Genomic DNA, 15,194 nt, shown 5'->3' with positions numbered 1-15,194 from the left:
GATAGTACCCAAAATTAAGAGCTTCTGAGTGAGCACTACCACACTGTAATTTTTAAAAAGTTCCAGATTTTTGCTTCTGGACCTCTTACCTGAAATACTCCTAGCTCAATGGCTGGCTATCAGAATGCATTTTCAGTAAGGACATAGAATGTTTTGAAATACCTTTAAATTTTTACATTTTCTGTCATTTGCAATACCCAGGAGCTGAACTCTATTTATATATATGTGTGTATATATATATACACATATAAGTATGTATATATATATGTGTGTATATATATATGTATATATATATATATATATAGACATGCTCATGTAAAATAGTATGATTTCAGATCAGGAAACAAAAAAACCCAAAAAACAAACAAAGAAACAAAAAGCCAAAAACAAAACCAAACCAAAAAACCAAAACTCAGACTGCTCTTACTTTTTCTTCAAATCAGGCCTACAACTTGTTATAATATTCTTTTGAAATCATACTGCTATGGTATTTTTCCAGGCTAAACAACCAAATTAATATGCTTTTGAAATGCACCCTTAATATCACAAGTTCTAATGATAAGCCCACTAATAATAAAATACATAGTCAAGTAACTGATGTTAGGAGAGCTAAGAAAATTTTGTTTGTTATAGGCTTCATAGAAAAAATAATATTCATACCAAACTTAATATTCAATTCTATAATAAAATGGTTAAATACACTATTAGAGAAGTACATTGTTACAGCTCTTGATTTATCCACTTATTTTCCAAAGAGGCAACAGTTCAGTTTTCTGTCTGACATTTCTGTCTGGATTCACAGTAGGTTCTAAACACTTTAGCCCCAAAACGTTGCACTATCAGTACCCAGGCCTTAGACATCAGTAGGCAGATAAACCCAGTTTAACCCAATGCTCACAAGCTTCTGCAAGTAGCAGCTACACAGAAAAAAAAACATTCAGCAATACATGTGTTTAATAGACATTACTAGGCAATATTGTTGAGGCTACTTGTTGAAGTATTCAATCCATTTTCACTTTTCTGGAGAGTTTTCACAGCACTTGGCACCTGCAATCCAGTACTCACTGTAAGCCCACCACACCAGATCTAGGAGAAAAAATATAAACAACCAATATTCTGAATATTACAAAGCATCTACATCACTCTTCTCCCATCTCACAATGGAACTAACACAAAACCTATCCTGAAAGTACATTTGTCTTCTGTCTCTCTAGACACAGCACTCTGTAAAACATCCCAATCGCACAGATAATTATAAGACCATAAAATCTAAAGTGCTTCACATACTATGCCTTTTTGACTCTAGGCCAATTCCCAAGCCTAAGATCTGATGCTAAAATATTTGGTCCTAATAGGAAAACTCATTTGGAAACAGATGTGCTAGCAGCAAGTGCTTAGAATGTCAAAGGAAAGCAATATTCTCAATATGCTCTAGTGTCTAAAGAAATGCTTAGTTTTAGTATGACACAGCAGAATTACATTAATGTAAACAGTACAAAAAACAAAGTTTTGTAAAGCTTCAGGAACACAGGTGCCAGTCACCTCTAATTTACAACTGAGTTATGTGAAAGAACTTAATACACTTACAAATAAATTTGAGAGCTGTGATTAAGCAGCTTGTCGTTTTCATTTTAACTGTTCAAGCTAACCCAAGCAGTGTGTGTAAGACTGATATCACAAAGTACTTAGAGGCATGAGATGCAGAGTAATAGGCAGTGTGGTAAGCAAATCTTCACTTAGATGCCTTAGGAACTGACTCAGTGAGTCCACCTCAGCAATGCCAGAAGAATGACTGAGATGAGTCCTGAAGCTGTTCTGCTTCCCACATCAGCAATGCAACTTGATTAGTCACCTTCAAATAAATATCCGTTAAAAATCTAGACTCCTATTATCAGTACACCCAGCCAACAGCTGAAATTGTGAAGGGAATTCTGATACAAATGAAAAAATCAGGTGCTTGCAAATGCTAGATGTAAGGCTGCCCAGGCAAGTTACTACTTATTCAGTCCTCCACCATGCCCAAAGGAAGAGTAACTCTAATTTGGCCTAATCACACTTCAAAATTACCATGCTATGTTATTCATGGACTGAATTACAAGAGGCTAGTGATCAGTGCCCAAGCAGCTGGGGTTTTAGTATGAATTAGTATGCTAGCCTTCCTGCAGACTCTTAAGTTTTTGCAGACCTATACCTTGCTCCAGCAGTATGATGTACTTGATGGCACCTTATATGCAGTTTTGGCCTCCATATCTAGTTACTTAAACAAATTACTTAAAGCATTAAAGGAAAGCCAATATGCAGTAACTAATTCTCTCCCTGTGCATTTTGTGCATGTTTTGAATCTTTAGAATTGCAGCAAGTTTCTACTCGTTAGCTTCAAGTCCCAAAAAAAGTTATGCAGACCAGTGAAATGACTGGCAAGAAAATCCTACTGAGCTTTAAATGATCTGAAAGCTAGTCTTGTATCTCAGAGGGAAGCATCTGGTGTAAGAGCTCACAGCATCTTGGGCTCCTATCTGCATCAGTTTAGGACAACTGCTGTAGCAAGCTCATCAGCTTCTGGCATGTCCTACTAAATCACTCTACAAAACCTTCACGACTTTTATTTACATAGCTAAGACATCCACAGGTGTGGAGGTCACCTGTTGGAGTGCTTAAAAAGCTCTACATTTAAAAGGAAACAGTTAAACAATTTCAAAAGTATCAGTTAGCCAAAATCACTGCTCAGTTTCCTCCTTTGAAAAGCTATTAAGACCTCAGTAAACTAAATTCAGTGCTGGAAACTAAAAAATTTTATAGATACTGACCATGAAGCCTGGTAATAATGGCTGGGTAAACTTGGTTCTGAAGGTGTGTAACAGCTCCTTTGAGTTTGCATTATAAAATGAGAGCAGACCTGTAAGAGGCAGAAAACAAGTTGAAATCTATGTTTAAATACTATTGCTATTTAATTTTTTGTAAAGTTGTTTCTTCTCCAGGGAAGGTTTCTACAACACACTAAACGCGACCCACGTAACTGAAAAATTCTCAGTTTGTTAGCTATGTCACACAGATGAACCCAGGTCACTTGACATTACAAGCAGCGTTACAGAAACAGCTCTGGGCCTTATTTCCGTAAAAGACAGTATCAGCCTAAAAGTAATGTACTACTTTAGTCTTGTACTGCTTCAGCTTTATACGGACAGCTAATAATGTTCTTGGCTACATCTCAAAAGATTATAATTTACCTCCATCAAAGTCACAGTATACTCCTATTCTGTCTGGAACAGGTAGATCTAGAGTCTTCGTTCTATTATTATGTTTTGCTGAAAATGTTGTATGCAGCCAGTTGGTGATATGGATGCACCAGCTTGAATTCGTCTTTCCCAGCTGGTCAAATTTCCCCAGGTTTTTATATGTCACTCCCACACTGTAGGATTTGCAGTCCTTCTCTGCTCTGACCTCCCAGTAGTGTTGTCCACTTTCAAAAGCTGTGTCTCCTAACAAAAATAATTAAAAAAATACATTTAGTCGCTTTAACCGAGTGTACCTTCCAATGCCTGCTGCATTATAAGCATCAGTGATGTCTTTTCTAATTTCAACGTGAAGTCTTAGTAACACAAAAAACTGAACTATAAGGAACAAGAAAGCTAATATACAAGAAAATAAATATAAACCAGAATAAGGCAGTTTTTACTTACTCCCACTGAGGTGATATATCTAACATCAAATCACATCTAACAGTGGTGAATGGTAGTCACTAAAAGCTTTGTAATAAAGAACCTCAATAGACTAGAACCCACTTGTAGCATAAATTTCTGGCATACGGGCAAAACTGCTTCTATGCAGGACAGCATAAAGTACACAACCGTGATCACTCACAATTTTTTCCCCCAAATTCTTACCTAATATGTACATGGTACTATACATCTAGCAGAAGAAAAAAGTTTACCTTACCCAACACTGTGTATGATTCACCAGTAAAATGATCTCTGCTGCTCCTTGCTGAGGATCTTGGGCTAATGGATGTCCTCTTAGGAGACGGAGCACCACTTCTAAGAAGAAATGAACCATTCAAGATTTGGATGCATTTACAGAAATGCAGAAGTGTTGCAAGTCAGTCAGGGTACAATAAATATACGTAAGCTACATAAACACAACATTTCTTCAGCCACTAAAAACATCTAACTGTATGCATGCACAAGAACAGAGAGAAGATACAACAGCCAAGAAAAAAAAAAAAAAAGATATTGTAAGAAGCCAGTTTAGAGGCACTTGAGAAAAGCAATTACGGGGGGAAAAGCAGACATGTGGTATATGGTTTGAATTAACGCCTCTCTAAACCTGTGTCTTGCTGCTACTAAGCAGAGCCTTACAGAATTCACATTTCTAATTTTTTTTATAGGATTTATAGTAAGTCTTACAGATCAGCTACCACAGTTGTATAGCACTGCTGATATTCAATGTCAAAATGCCTAATTTTCATTGGAATTTAATGGGGACAGGAAATAGCTAGTGGTGTTACAGACAGGTTTTTCAGAGTATGGCTTGCATTAGCAGTAACTGAAACCCAGGAAAAAGTGTAAACCAATGAAGAATGAAGGGAAAAAAATTGAACTTAGAGAATTTTGTTCCAAAATACATACACTGAAGAAGACACAAAAAACAAGAGTGTTAAATCTAAACACAATTTACATTTAAAAAGCTGAAAAGAGACTTTAATTTTAATGCATCATAGTTCTCTTAAAAAATAAATGGGGATTTTATTTGTTTGTATTAAGACTACAGAAAATACTGTTACAACATACTGTGCTGAGAAGCACACAGGAAATCATCAAGTTATAAAATTTGAGTCAAGTCCCAATCAAGAAAGACTTAAATATTACAAACATACGTTTCAAGAGCTTTATCAGGGAGAAAGAGCAAAATAAATCAGGATACCCTTTGCTCTGGAGAATATTCGATTGAGCAATTAGTTGCATAGAATAATAATTTTAACCTAATGAGGTTTTCAAACATTTTGTTTAACCTTGTTTCTGCTCTCAAAAATTATTCCTATCACTTTAACCATTAAACAAAATGAAGGCTATTTCCAAGGTATAGTCAACATTCAACTTCACTAGTCAGGGAATTTCTTTCCAACTTGTTTAACACTGATTTCAAGTTTTCTTGAGTAACTGTCCTCAAATAGAATTTCACAAAGGGCTAGAAAAATATATCTTTCCTCCAACATCTTAATTAAAATAAAGTCATATAGGAATTAAAAGCTGAATGGTATTAAGTTGACAAATACAAGTATGCTAGAATCTCTGGTTCATCTCCTTATGATTAAGTTTATTTTAGTCCAGTTACAGAAACCTACAAGAAATAACTGATTAAAATGTCATCTACTTCAGCATCACCACTTAATATGTAAATTTACCAGTACAGATCAGAAGACAGCTAAGCTTTTGAATTTCTTGCAAGACTTACATGAAGGGGATAAGTGTATGTTGGGCAGGTGCACCACATAAAATGCTTTTGAATTTTGTTACCATGGAGGAAGCTGTAGTTTACTTACCACAGAAAAAGGAAACAAGTGATAGCATGGGAGGGGGGAAAGCAAAGCCAAGAATTAAAGCACAATTTCAAGGGCAACCATCACTTTTTAGAGATTCCACCCTTCTTCAGTTGCATCAGAGATCATTCACTTGCATTTCAAAAAAAAGTCACTGAAATTTTTCTATTAGATTCAGTATGAGTTATGCAGAAAGCAATGCAGCCATTTAGAGAATCACCACAGGAAAAGTAAAGGTGCTTTGCTAGCATTTTCTCAAAACTAGGAAGACCTTAAATGGCTCATAATAAATTTTGTGCAAGTCTTCTGTAAATGGCTGCTGCATGTGCTCTGTCCACTCAAAATCTAACAGCCTTTAACAGTTCAGACAACGACATTAAGCATTTGGCATAAAAGTTTGAAAAAAACAACTGAGGTTTTTTGATTCCCAGGGCTTAGGCCTCCCTTCCAATAGGAAGGCAGGAAACCTTATAAGCAGAAAGTCAGTTTGGTGCCCATTTTCCAATACACCAGTCTTCATCAGCTAGATGATGAAGATGCATTTCTTCTGCAACATGGGTAACCAAATATTCTCATCTTATGGATGAGGATTGTTGCCTAAAGCACTGTAGTTAATACCAGTTTTCTTATCAATTTCAGCAAATAGTACATATTCCAAGAAATTTGTCTTCTCTTTTGAAGAGAAGAAAGGCCAAGGAGTGACCTCAGAATTTATCCATAAAGGGATATCAGAAGTTATCCTAAGGCTTTATGCCAATCTAATAAATATATGGATCACTAAACAGTTTAGTGCCATCCTGTCCTTCCAACACTTGAAAACTGCACATCTGATGTATAAAACAATTATACACCACCTTTTTTCATGAACTATGGAGCTAGCTTCAAATCTTCGCTCTAACATAGAGAACATGGCACTGATAACAGGGAACAGAAGTCTCCTACAGGAATTAAAAACTCATCCAAATCTCCTGCTAGAAAAGTTCAGCCTGAGATGCAGAGCTGAATGTGAGACCAGAGCCTTCCACTAAAACAAAGGCCAGAACTACGGAATTTCTTTGCTTACAACTACAGATTCTGTACAAGACTCAGTTTGTTAAACAAGTGGCCATACCTCCAAGACAGTTTAAAAACTTCATTTATCAGAAATGTATACACTCTGAGTAGTAGAACTGTCAACACTGCACAGCATCAAGAACTCATTTTACCCACACAATTTTTTGTTTACTGCTGATATCTTAAGACAAAGAAATATTCAAGTGATGGATGAAAATAAGAGTAACACCTACAAGAAATTAGGAACTTGGGCATTTGTTTTGGTCCTGTAACCCCTAAACCAGTGAAAAAGGGCAAGCAAGAAAAGAAACAGTGGAATTAACTTCTCAAACAGGAGTTTACTAGAAAAATCATGGAAAAAAATTTACACTATAAAGCAATTGCGCAAATAATAGAATAGTTTGTATTCTGCCTTTACATATAAAAAAAGCAATTAATCTAAACCACTGGATCCAGAAGCAGAATTGCCCTGAAGCTTTTTACACATACCATCAAGCTGGACCTCATTTCCTTTGAAAGTGTGAAAACGCTGCTTCTTTTCCTCTGATGTCCAGTAACAGCTAAAGCACAAGTTCAGAGGCAAAACAGTTTTCAGATTGAAAAAATAATAAGCAGATTTTTTAACAGTTCTCAGAAAGGAAATCTTTATGCATTTAGCATAAAACCATATGCCAGAAGGTTAAGTAGGGATATATATATATGTGTATCTGTAAATAACAGGGATTTTTTTATTAACACTAGGATATATAAAAAAGCTTTCCCAGCCTTTGCAAATCAGGTCTCCCACACACTAGGACACATGCTTCAAGGAAGACTTTTCCAGTCACTGAAAAATATACACATAATCTCTATGAATTCAAAATTTAAATTCAAAATAGTTTTTAAAAGCATATGTGTACTGCTACTGATAAAGGCTATTAGATTTATTTCTCACTACATCAAGCAAAGGAAAGTAGCACAGTTTCCCAACAAAACTAGGTGCTAGATCCTAGCAATAAGAGGTATATTATCACCTTCTGTTGTTCTTCAGCAGAGGAATCTGCTTGTCACTGTTGACAGAAATAAGTAGTCATTAAACAACTGTTCTATTACCACAATAAATTATCTCAATTTTTAAGATGCCACTACAATTTACTCTACTGTCCTTCTCCGTAGTAGTTTCCTAAAGGGAATGCATATGTTGATAAATTACCTCAAGTAATACTCTTCACACCATAAAGCACATGCTGAAATTCAATTAATTGTCTTTAAGGAAGAAGGAACCAGCTCTGTGGACAAGGTAAGAGCAAAGGACACTGTTCACACCTTGATTTTAGCAAGGCTTTTGACCAATTCTCACACATAGGTGGGATATATATTGAGTAGTGGGCCATAAACTATGCACAGAACCAGCTAAACACCAGTATCACAGCTAGAGATAATGTTCACCAGATGAGAAAATCCCATGCAATAGGGCAGACCAAGGAAAGAGAAATCCTGCAAAAAAGCAGCTGGGAGTCTTGGTGGACAACAGCAGACAATAGGTGGACAACACACCGTACTGTGCACTTGTGTCCAAGGTGTTCAACCATATCCTGGGCTGCAGCAACAAAACAGCAAGCAAGAGGCCAAGGCAAGTGACTGTTGTTGATCTGGAACTTGTCAGTCAGAGCCTAAAGTCCTGTGTTCAGCTGTGGGCTCCTCAGGACTATATACTAACATACTAGACCAAGCCCAGTGGAGGCCCAACAGCACAACTAAGAGACTAGGGCACAGGAAGACAATTGGATTCACACAGCCCCAGGAAGACAAGAGGTAATTACAGTCTAACAATGGAGCACTAAGGTAAGGAGAAGATTGAGCCAATGCTCACTCAGAGGGCTGCACACTGATGGGCAAGAGGCATCTGGTACTCATGGCACCCTGGGAAATTCCAGTCAGGTATCAGGATGCTCCCCCCCTCCCATGAAGATGGCCTGGAATAGAGCCCTAGTGAGTAAACACAGACTTTCTTTTCAGATATTAATTCAAGGCTCAGTCAGATTAGATTGATGTAGCAATGTTCTTCCAAATGTACTTATTCAGCAATTCTTAACAGCAGACATCTAAGTGCCTAACATAAATCTACCAAAAATTTTCTGTTGAAGTTATTGAAGTACTTTTCCTAAATGAAAACAGTTAGTAAATATGTTTAGGGCCACCACTTCTGTAAGAGTTCCATTATCTGTTATCTTTATTACCTGGTTTGTTTTACTGCTACCTTTCCACCAATGAGGATTCTGAGGTAACAGCGCAAGGAAACATGAGAGTAAGATACTTTAATATTTGTTCTTATTTCTCATTATCCTACTCAAACTTTTGATTGACAATAAATTAATTTAGATTTTTTCAATTCAAGTTTGTTTTGCCCATGACAGACACTACAGAGTGATCTCTTTGTCCTTATCTTGACCCACAAACATTTTGCCGTATTTTCCGTCCTGATGTCCAGTGGAGAAGGGCAATCAATAGGGCAGCTTCATGGGCACCTGGTGGGTAGCCAAGGTCAACTCACCACATCTACAAGTTATTTCAGTACCTCAAATGATCCCCTAACAAATGGATTTCTAAAATAATTAAAACCTATTATTGAAATATATTTCTAATAGCTTCCACAGATAGCTTCCAAGTGTGTGTGAAAGGAGAAGGGAAATAAAAACAAATGAAATTTATTCCAGAGAAAGATTTCTGGATGAAAATACAGAGGTATATGAAAATGGTGTCCCATGTCCTCAAGTGCTTTAATTCTTCTTTTCTTTTAATTGACAGAGAAGAGATCCTAGACAACAAATATTTAAACAAAAAAATTTATTACCTGCTTTTATTTTCCTTCCCTTTTATTTTTTCTTGGCCTCTGCCTCCAGTAGGATCCCATTCAACATAGTTATCTTCAACTTTCAAGTTGAGATGAGATGAAGTACTGTCCAAACTGAACACAAATGCTGGTCAAGACAAAATGCAAAACAATGAAATGGCATAATGCTCTCTCCCAACAGTGGCTATTCATAGGGAACAGCAGAAGCAGAAACAATATAGTAGCAGAGTACTATTCAACTTAATAGAAACATCAGCTTTTTAGTCTGATGCTTGTTATCAAGCTAAGGAGACTTAAATCCAAACTATCTACCTTCAGGGAATAGATGACATAAGTTTTTTCATACTTAAATGCTGCATTATCAGCAATTTAATTCAGCTAGTGCTTTCTCCTAGTGATATAGCCTACTCTCTAGATTCTTACAATCATGAATAATTCAAAAAGGTGTACTTATTTTCCATGCTCTGCAAGACTATTTCTCCCACAAGATGTTTATGATTAACAAGGATTGCAAACTTGACGAATACTAAATTGACAGGGTAGCATATAAAGGGAGACAAAGTCGAATGGTGAAGTCAGCTGCAAGTACAGGAACAGTAGAGGATGCATGCAACCAGAGGTGACTTAGTATTTGTTGCAGCTAAAGTTTCTCATCATCCAAAAAAACCAAACTAATATGACATGCCAAGTTCCCTGAAGATGTTTGTTTACAGACTATTCTGTAAGTGTCTTAATACCATTAGATAGTATAGTCTGCATTTCCAAGTATATTGCAATTTATGGAGTATAGAGTTCAACAGATAACATCTAAAAATAAGGTAAACCCATGGAAGAGGACACTGAGTTCCTGTGGGGCAATTATTAAAGCAAGTGGACTAAACGTTCACTCAGAAACATGAAAAATAATATAGGAAGCATGATAACTGCTCAAATAAAACCAAAAAGAATAATTTTTCTGGTAATGGAGTAAGGTATGTAAGTGGCTATTAAATGGACACTACATGTCTTACAATGACTCCTTCTTAAGAGTATTAAAAACATTTTAGAAAAGTTACCAGACTGCACATCAGCTTGTGTGATTCTGTGTGTGATTCAAACCACAAATAGTTATTTTCAGGAAGTAGCATTCACAAATAAAAGAATTAGTATTTTAATTATCCAGTCCATAACATTAATTTTACTCTTTATATTCCAGACAAGGCTATAACTAAACCTCAGATCATTACCTCCACCATAATAAAGATGTGTTATGTCATAAAACATCAATTCCCAGATATTTTCTTCTATTTACAAAAAGTTAGGAAGCCAGCATCAGATCAACTGATTTCTATCACAATAACTTAATTTTCACAATTGGAAGCTTCCATTTTTTTGAATACTGACATATTAGATCCACAGCTACAAAGTAAAAAAAGTCCTTTCCAGCATCTACTTGCAGAAATATGTTTAATGTACTTGCTAAGTACCAATAACCAACCAAGTACACCAACTATTTAGGTGCCCTAAGAGTTCTAACAATGTTGAGCCACAACATTCATCTTCTCTTCCTATATGTTGGCATGATGTAGCAGCACATAATACTGTCAGTCCACAGGTCCCGAGAACCAATGTCAAGCTCTGCTGGAGTAAGTTATATCACTACCTCATTTTTAGTGTCTGAATGTTAAAATTCTAACTTTGTGCCAGTAAGCTTTGTAATGCTTTACAGAAACGGTTGCTATCCTCTTCACTTAGGACACATACAGACTTAAAATACAAGTTTATTTGCAAAAGTAAAACAGTTAGTGCAGGGTTTTCAATACATCTAAGGCTAGTCTTTCAAATTTTACCTTTGGTTTCCAGAGTCACAGGATCAGAGTATTCCCCTGCCACAGCTTTGTTGCAAGCTTGTACTCTAATGTTCATGTATTTTGTATCAAATTTCAGACCTAAGAAATGAAAGTTTAGAAACTTGAATAATAATTACTGACATTTTTCACAAAACCAAGTTTTATTATGTGTAGCTGTCTTGCACATGCCTCAATCTGAGAAAAAACTTAAATATCAGTGTAAGCTTCATTTAACACATGATATTCTACAAAACCTCACAGCCAAAATACAATATAGCCATTATTGTACAAAGCACCCAAAATTCATGTGAAAAAATGGAAGCTTCATTACATAAAGGAAAATGGCTATTTTGCATAGCTTCCAAGTTAAAATTACAGCTTTCTTGGCTTTGAAGTATAGAAAAATCCTTACCAGATAACGTATATTCAGTAGCTTTAATATAGTCTATTAGGTCCCAGCGCTGTTCATCTTTCACTCGAGGAAGCCCATCAAAGTTGGTTTTCCTATACTCCAGTACAAAATGATCAATTCTGCTGTCTTCTTCAGGCATTCGCCAAGATACTGTTATGCAGTTATCAGCAACCAGACATGCTGCTAGATCTATCTCTGGAGCTTTAGGGACTGTAGAAAGACAAACATACAGACAAGAAGAGAATGGACTGAATATTAATTTGTTGTCCCTGGATCTGTGGAGTTCAGAAGTTGCCTTTAGTGCATTCATAGTCATGCCTTTTAGATGATCTATTCCAATAGCAAACCACAGTAGAAAACCTACACATGGGCCTTTCACTTAATGTACATTTTACAGAAGGAGAAATATGCATCAGGTCTAGAGTAAATATTTACATTAAACTATATGGCAGTCAGTTGAGCAGATCCCTTTCTGAAACCAGTAAGGAAGGCATGCTGAAGTAATGTGGACTTACAGTTATGAATCTGCATTTGAAACACCGCACAGGATGAACATTAAGGAGCATACTACTATTTCTGAGTCTGCGGAAGGTAAGTAAGGAAAGTGCAGCACCCACACAGTATCACAAGTTGAATTCCAGCACTACAAACAGTTAACAGTGCAATACTTTCCAGTAGCCAGTCAGCAGTTACCTAGTTCTGTTTCCTTTCCATTCTTTGTCTTGAAAGAATTCCTAAGACTAAAAAAGACTAAAGAAAAGACTGAAGTTTTGCTTATAGACAACAGAATTGCATTTCCATGAAATCAAAAAGCACTGAAATTGTTGGAAAATATTTTCAAAAGGAGGCATTTACATACTCTTTGTAAATTCTAATATACACTCAAGGAAGACTCCTCTTGGAGGAAGAGAAAAAGATGCTTTGTGGTTTTTGGAAGGATCTGTAAAAGCTTTTCCTTTGTTTCAGCTCTCAGAAAAGCTTGAAATAGATTTATAACTGGCCTTCAAGTCAATGTATCAAGCAGAAACATCAGAAAAGTACAATACTGAGGCATATGTGGAACTGACAGACCTACAGATTTTGTTCATCAAAAATCATCCCTTGTCATAATACTCTTAACTGTGCTGTTCTGTATACTTATGTTCCAGTGAACAAGTCCTAATTACATACAGACTGCCTTCGTACAGCTGAAACAACTATTTCTTGAGCAGACTGCTAGCAGTGACTCCCCTCCACAGAGACTGATGAAAATAAGCATCATAGTAATTATGGCTGAGTCATTTAGACATGTAATTTCACCATCTAAATACAAATGCACAAGATAAGTGGGCAGAAACAAACTGATGCTGCCAACTCATTAATAGCTCTGGACTAGTGATGTACAGACAAAACAATTTACATTCCTACCAGCAGTATTTTTGTCAATATATTCTTGGTACCAGTAAAACAATATGAATAAAAAGATATGAAAGATACATACTAGAATACTGCACCCAATTTTCCTTTCAAACAGTAACAAACATGCATCAGCACACATTTTGGGTTAAGGAAATATCACTGGCCTAGCAAATTACAGCTCTGGCATTTCAGTACACATCTCCACTCTTATAAGCAAGCTTACAATTCAGGTATAACACTACTGCAGATGACTAGGACCTTGGAGCATCACTAAATATCAAAATTGCAGGTACAGTCTTGAAAAGCTGAAGGTAACCTTAGGAAGTAAGGAGGAACTGAAAACTCAAGAAAAAACATGTTCTGAAAGACTCATTCCCACTTCTAAGATCAATATTTTTTTCTGAAATGCTGCACTGTGTAGAAAGCAACACAATAAACTACAAAACTCTTTTACCCTTCAGGTATTCAGTCTAACAGTCAAGGAATAGGAATAAGTTTATGTACTCTGAAAAACGTGTTAAATAGAGTGCAAGAGATGTATTTTACTTTGTTAATTTTCTTCTGTTTTCTTTGTTTGGGGTTTATTCGGGGAGATCTGTTTTGGATTTTTTAAAATATAGTGGAGTTATTAATGTAGTAACAAACTGAACACACTGTGTAAGTGTTTTACCTGGCAAAAACTTTACAGCCTGGAGCATGTGCCTTTCCAGAGTGAAGTCCACCATCAAATGAGTCATACTATCACTGACCTTTGGTTTCAGTGAGATGCGGAATGCTGAAGCCATTGTAACTCTGAAGTCAAGAAAGAAGCATTAGCAAAATATGTTTTGTATTGTTTAGGTCCTACAGACACCTTCAAAAACAGTCATCAGATAATATGTATTGTTAATTTCAAACTGTTAGCCAAAACACTGCTGAAAAAACAGCACATTTTTCTAATATATGACTGTTAACCATTTAGCACACACTCCAAATGTGACTGTCTCAAAAAGAATATGGTGCAAGCTCCAAGTTGTTCCATAGTATTAGGCAAAAAGATACTTTGTCTAGAGAAGATCTTAAAACTTCTTTTACTGTGAAAAAACTTTGATAAGAGACAAAACTTTTATCACTTTACACAAAATTAGGAAGCATGTAAAATCTACAGCATTGCAGAATCAGTATTATGTTTTATACACTTAAAAAACTTGAAACTTAAACCCTTTTGTTCAAAAAGGTCCAAAGACCCTTTTGCAGAACAAGATACACTCATTACCTTCCAAGTGGAGAACACATTCAGGTATTCAATAGTGTTCAGATGTCATTTATAAATAGCAGTGAGCACGCTGAATATTCTGATTCCATATCTACCTCTGATCTTATCAGGGGATGAAGAAGTGTTTAGATTGCAGACCCCATATTGCTTTGGAACATGCAAGTATCAGATCAGTTTTACAACAGCCACTTCCACTTTTTAAATCTTAGCTCATCCTTACTCCAAATTCTCCTAAGACACTCCTGTACTCCACCAACTAGACTACTAAAAAAAAGAACAAGTTTTTTGTATAGTCCTGCAACTTAGAAGACATCAGGCCACGCAGAAGATTCGAACAACACCGATTTAGATGGCACAGCACACAGGACTTAAGTCCTGTTTAAAAAAAAATTCCTCACTAGAAAGTAATATATACACAGCAAAAAAGAAAATCAGCTATGAACACCTGCACCCAATTTGTACCCACAGACCTGTGGCACCTCTAGAACACCAGATAATGATACAAATTAGGTACCTCACTATTACGTAAGAGAGATTGTGTGCTAACTATAAGTACATCACAGAATGGTGAAAAGAAAAAAATTTAGGTAGGGAAGAAGGGAGAGAAAATACGAAGTTGAGTATTAAAGATATAAGCATCTCAAGAATGATAAGCATTGCATTTTTTTAATATGAGGCAATTATAACACTGGAATGAACATCATAATGGAGATAAGTTGATTTATTTCCAAAGACAGAATTTATGTTCAAAAATTCAGTATGGATTGCCTAGCAGATTGCACTGCTCGGATAGACAGGTAGAGTAAATCTGCCCTTAAGGAAGAACAATCCTCAGACTGGCAGTAAGAACAAACACTGAGCAGTCAGCTTCAGAAAGT

At 36.1% G+C, this 15,194-nt stretch overlaps 1 protein-coding gene across 2 annotated transcripts in view; it reads right to left on the bottom strand.

Moving 5' to 3' along the window:
* Positions 1–598: 598 nt before the first annotated feature.
* Positions 599–15,194, bottom strand: part of FSD1L (fibronectin type III and SPRY domain containing 1 like) — a 29,504-nt gene continuing 14,908 nt past the window's right edge. Inside the window, exons 6-14 of one of the 2 annotated variants that reach the window (XM_030467244.1) lie at positions 13,732–13,853; positions 11,664–11,873; positions 11,252–11,350; positions 9,423–9,549; positions 7,603–7,638; positions 3,937–4,034; positions 3,228–3,479; positions 2,808–2,896; positions 599–1,086 (exon numbers count right to left, since the gene is read on the bottom strand). In XM_030467244.1, coding sequence (XP_030323104.1) covers positions 967–1,086; positions 2,808–2,896; positions 3,228–3,479; positions 3,937–4,034; positions 7,603–7,638; positions 9,423–9,549; positions 11,252–11,350; positions 11,664–11,873; positions 13,732–13,853 — 1,153 coding nt within the window. In that variant the 3' untranslated portion in view covers positions 599–966. The remainder of the gene's footprint in view (positions 1,087–2,807; positions 2,897–3,227; positions 3,480–3,936; positions 4,035–7,602; positions 7,639–9,422; positions 9,550–11,251; positions 11,351–11,663; positions 11,874–13,731; positions 13,854–15,194) is intronic. The other variant, XM_030467246.1, reaches the window with a different exon arrangement.

This window comes from Calypte anna, chromosome Z, assembly GCF_003957555.1.
Source record: "Calypte anna isolate BGI_N300 chromosome Z, bCalAnn1_v1.p, whole genome shotgun sequence".
In the NCBI taxonomy this organism is placed as follows: domain Eukaryota; kingdom Metazoa; phylum Chordata; class Aves; order Apodiformes; family Trochilidae; genus Calypte; species Calypte anna.
Note: the sequence above shows the minus strand (reverse complement) of the source record. Positions and strands in the feature narration are given on the sequence as shown.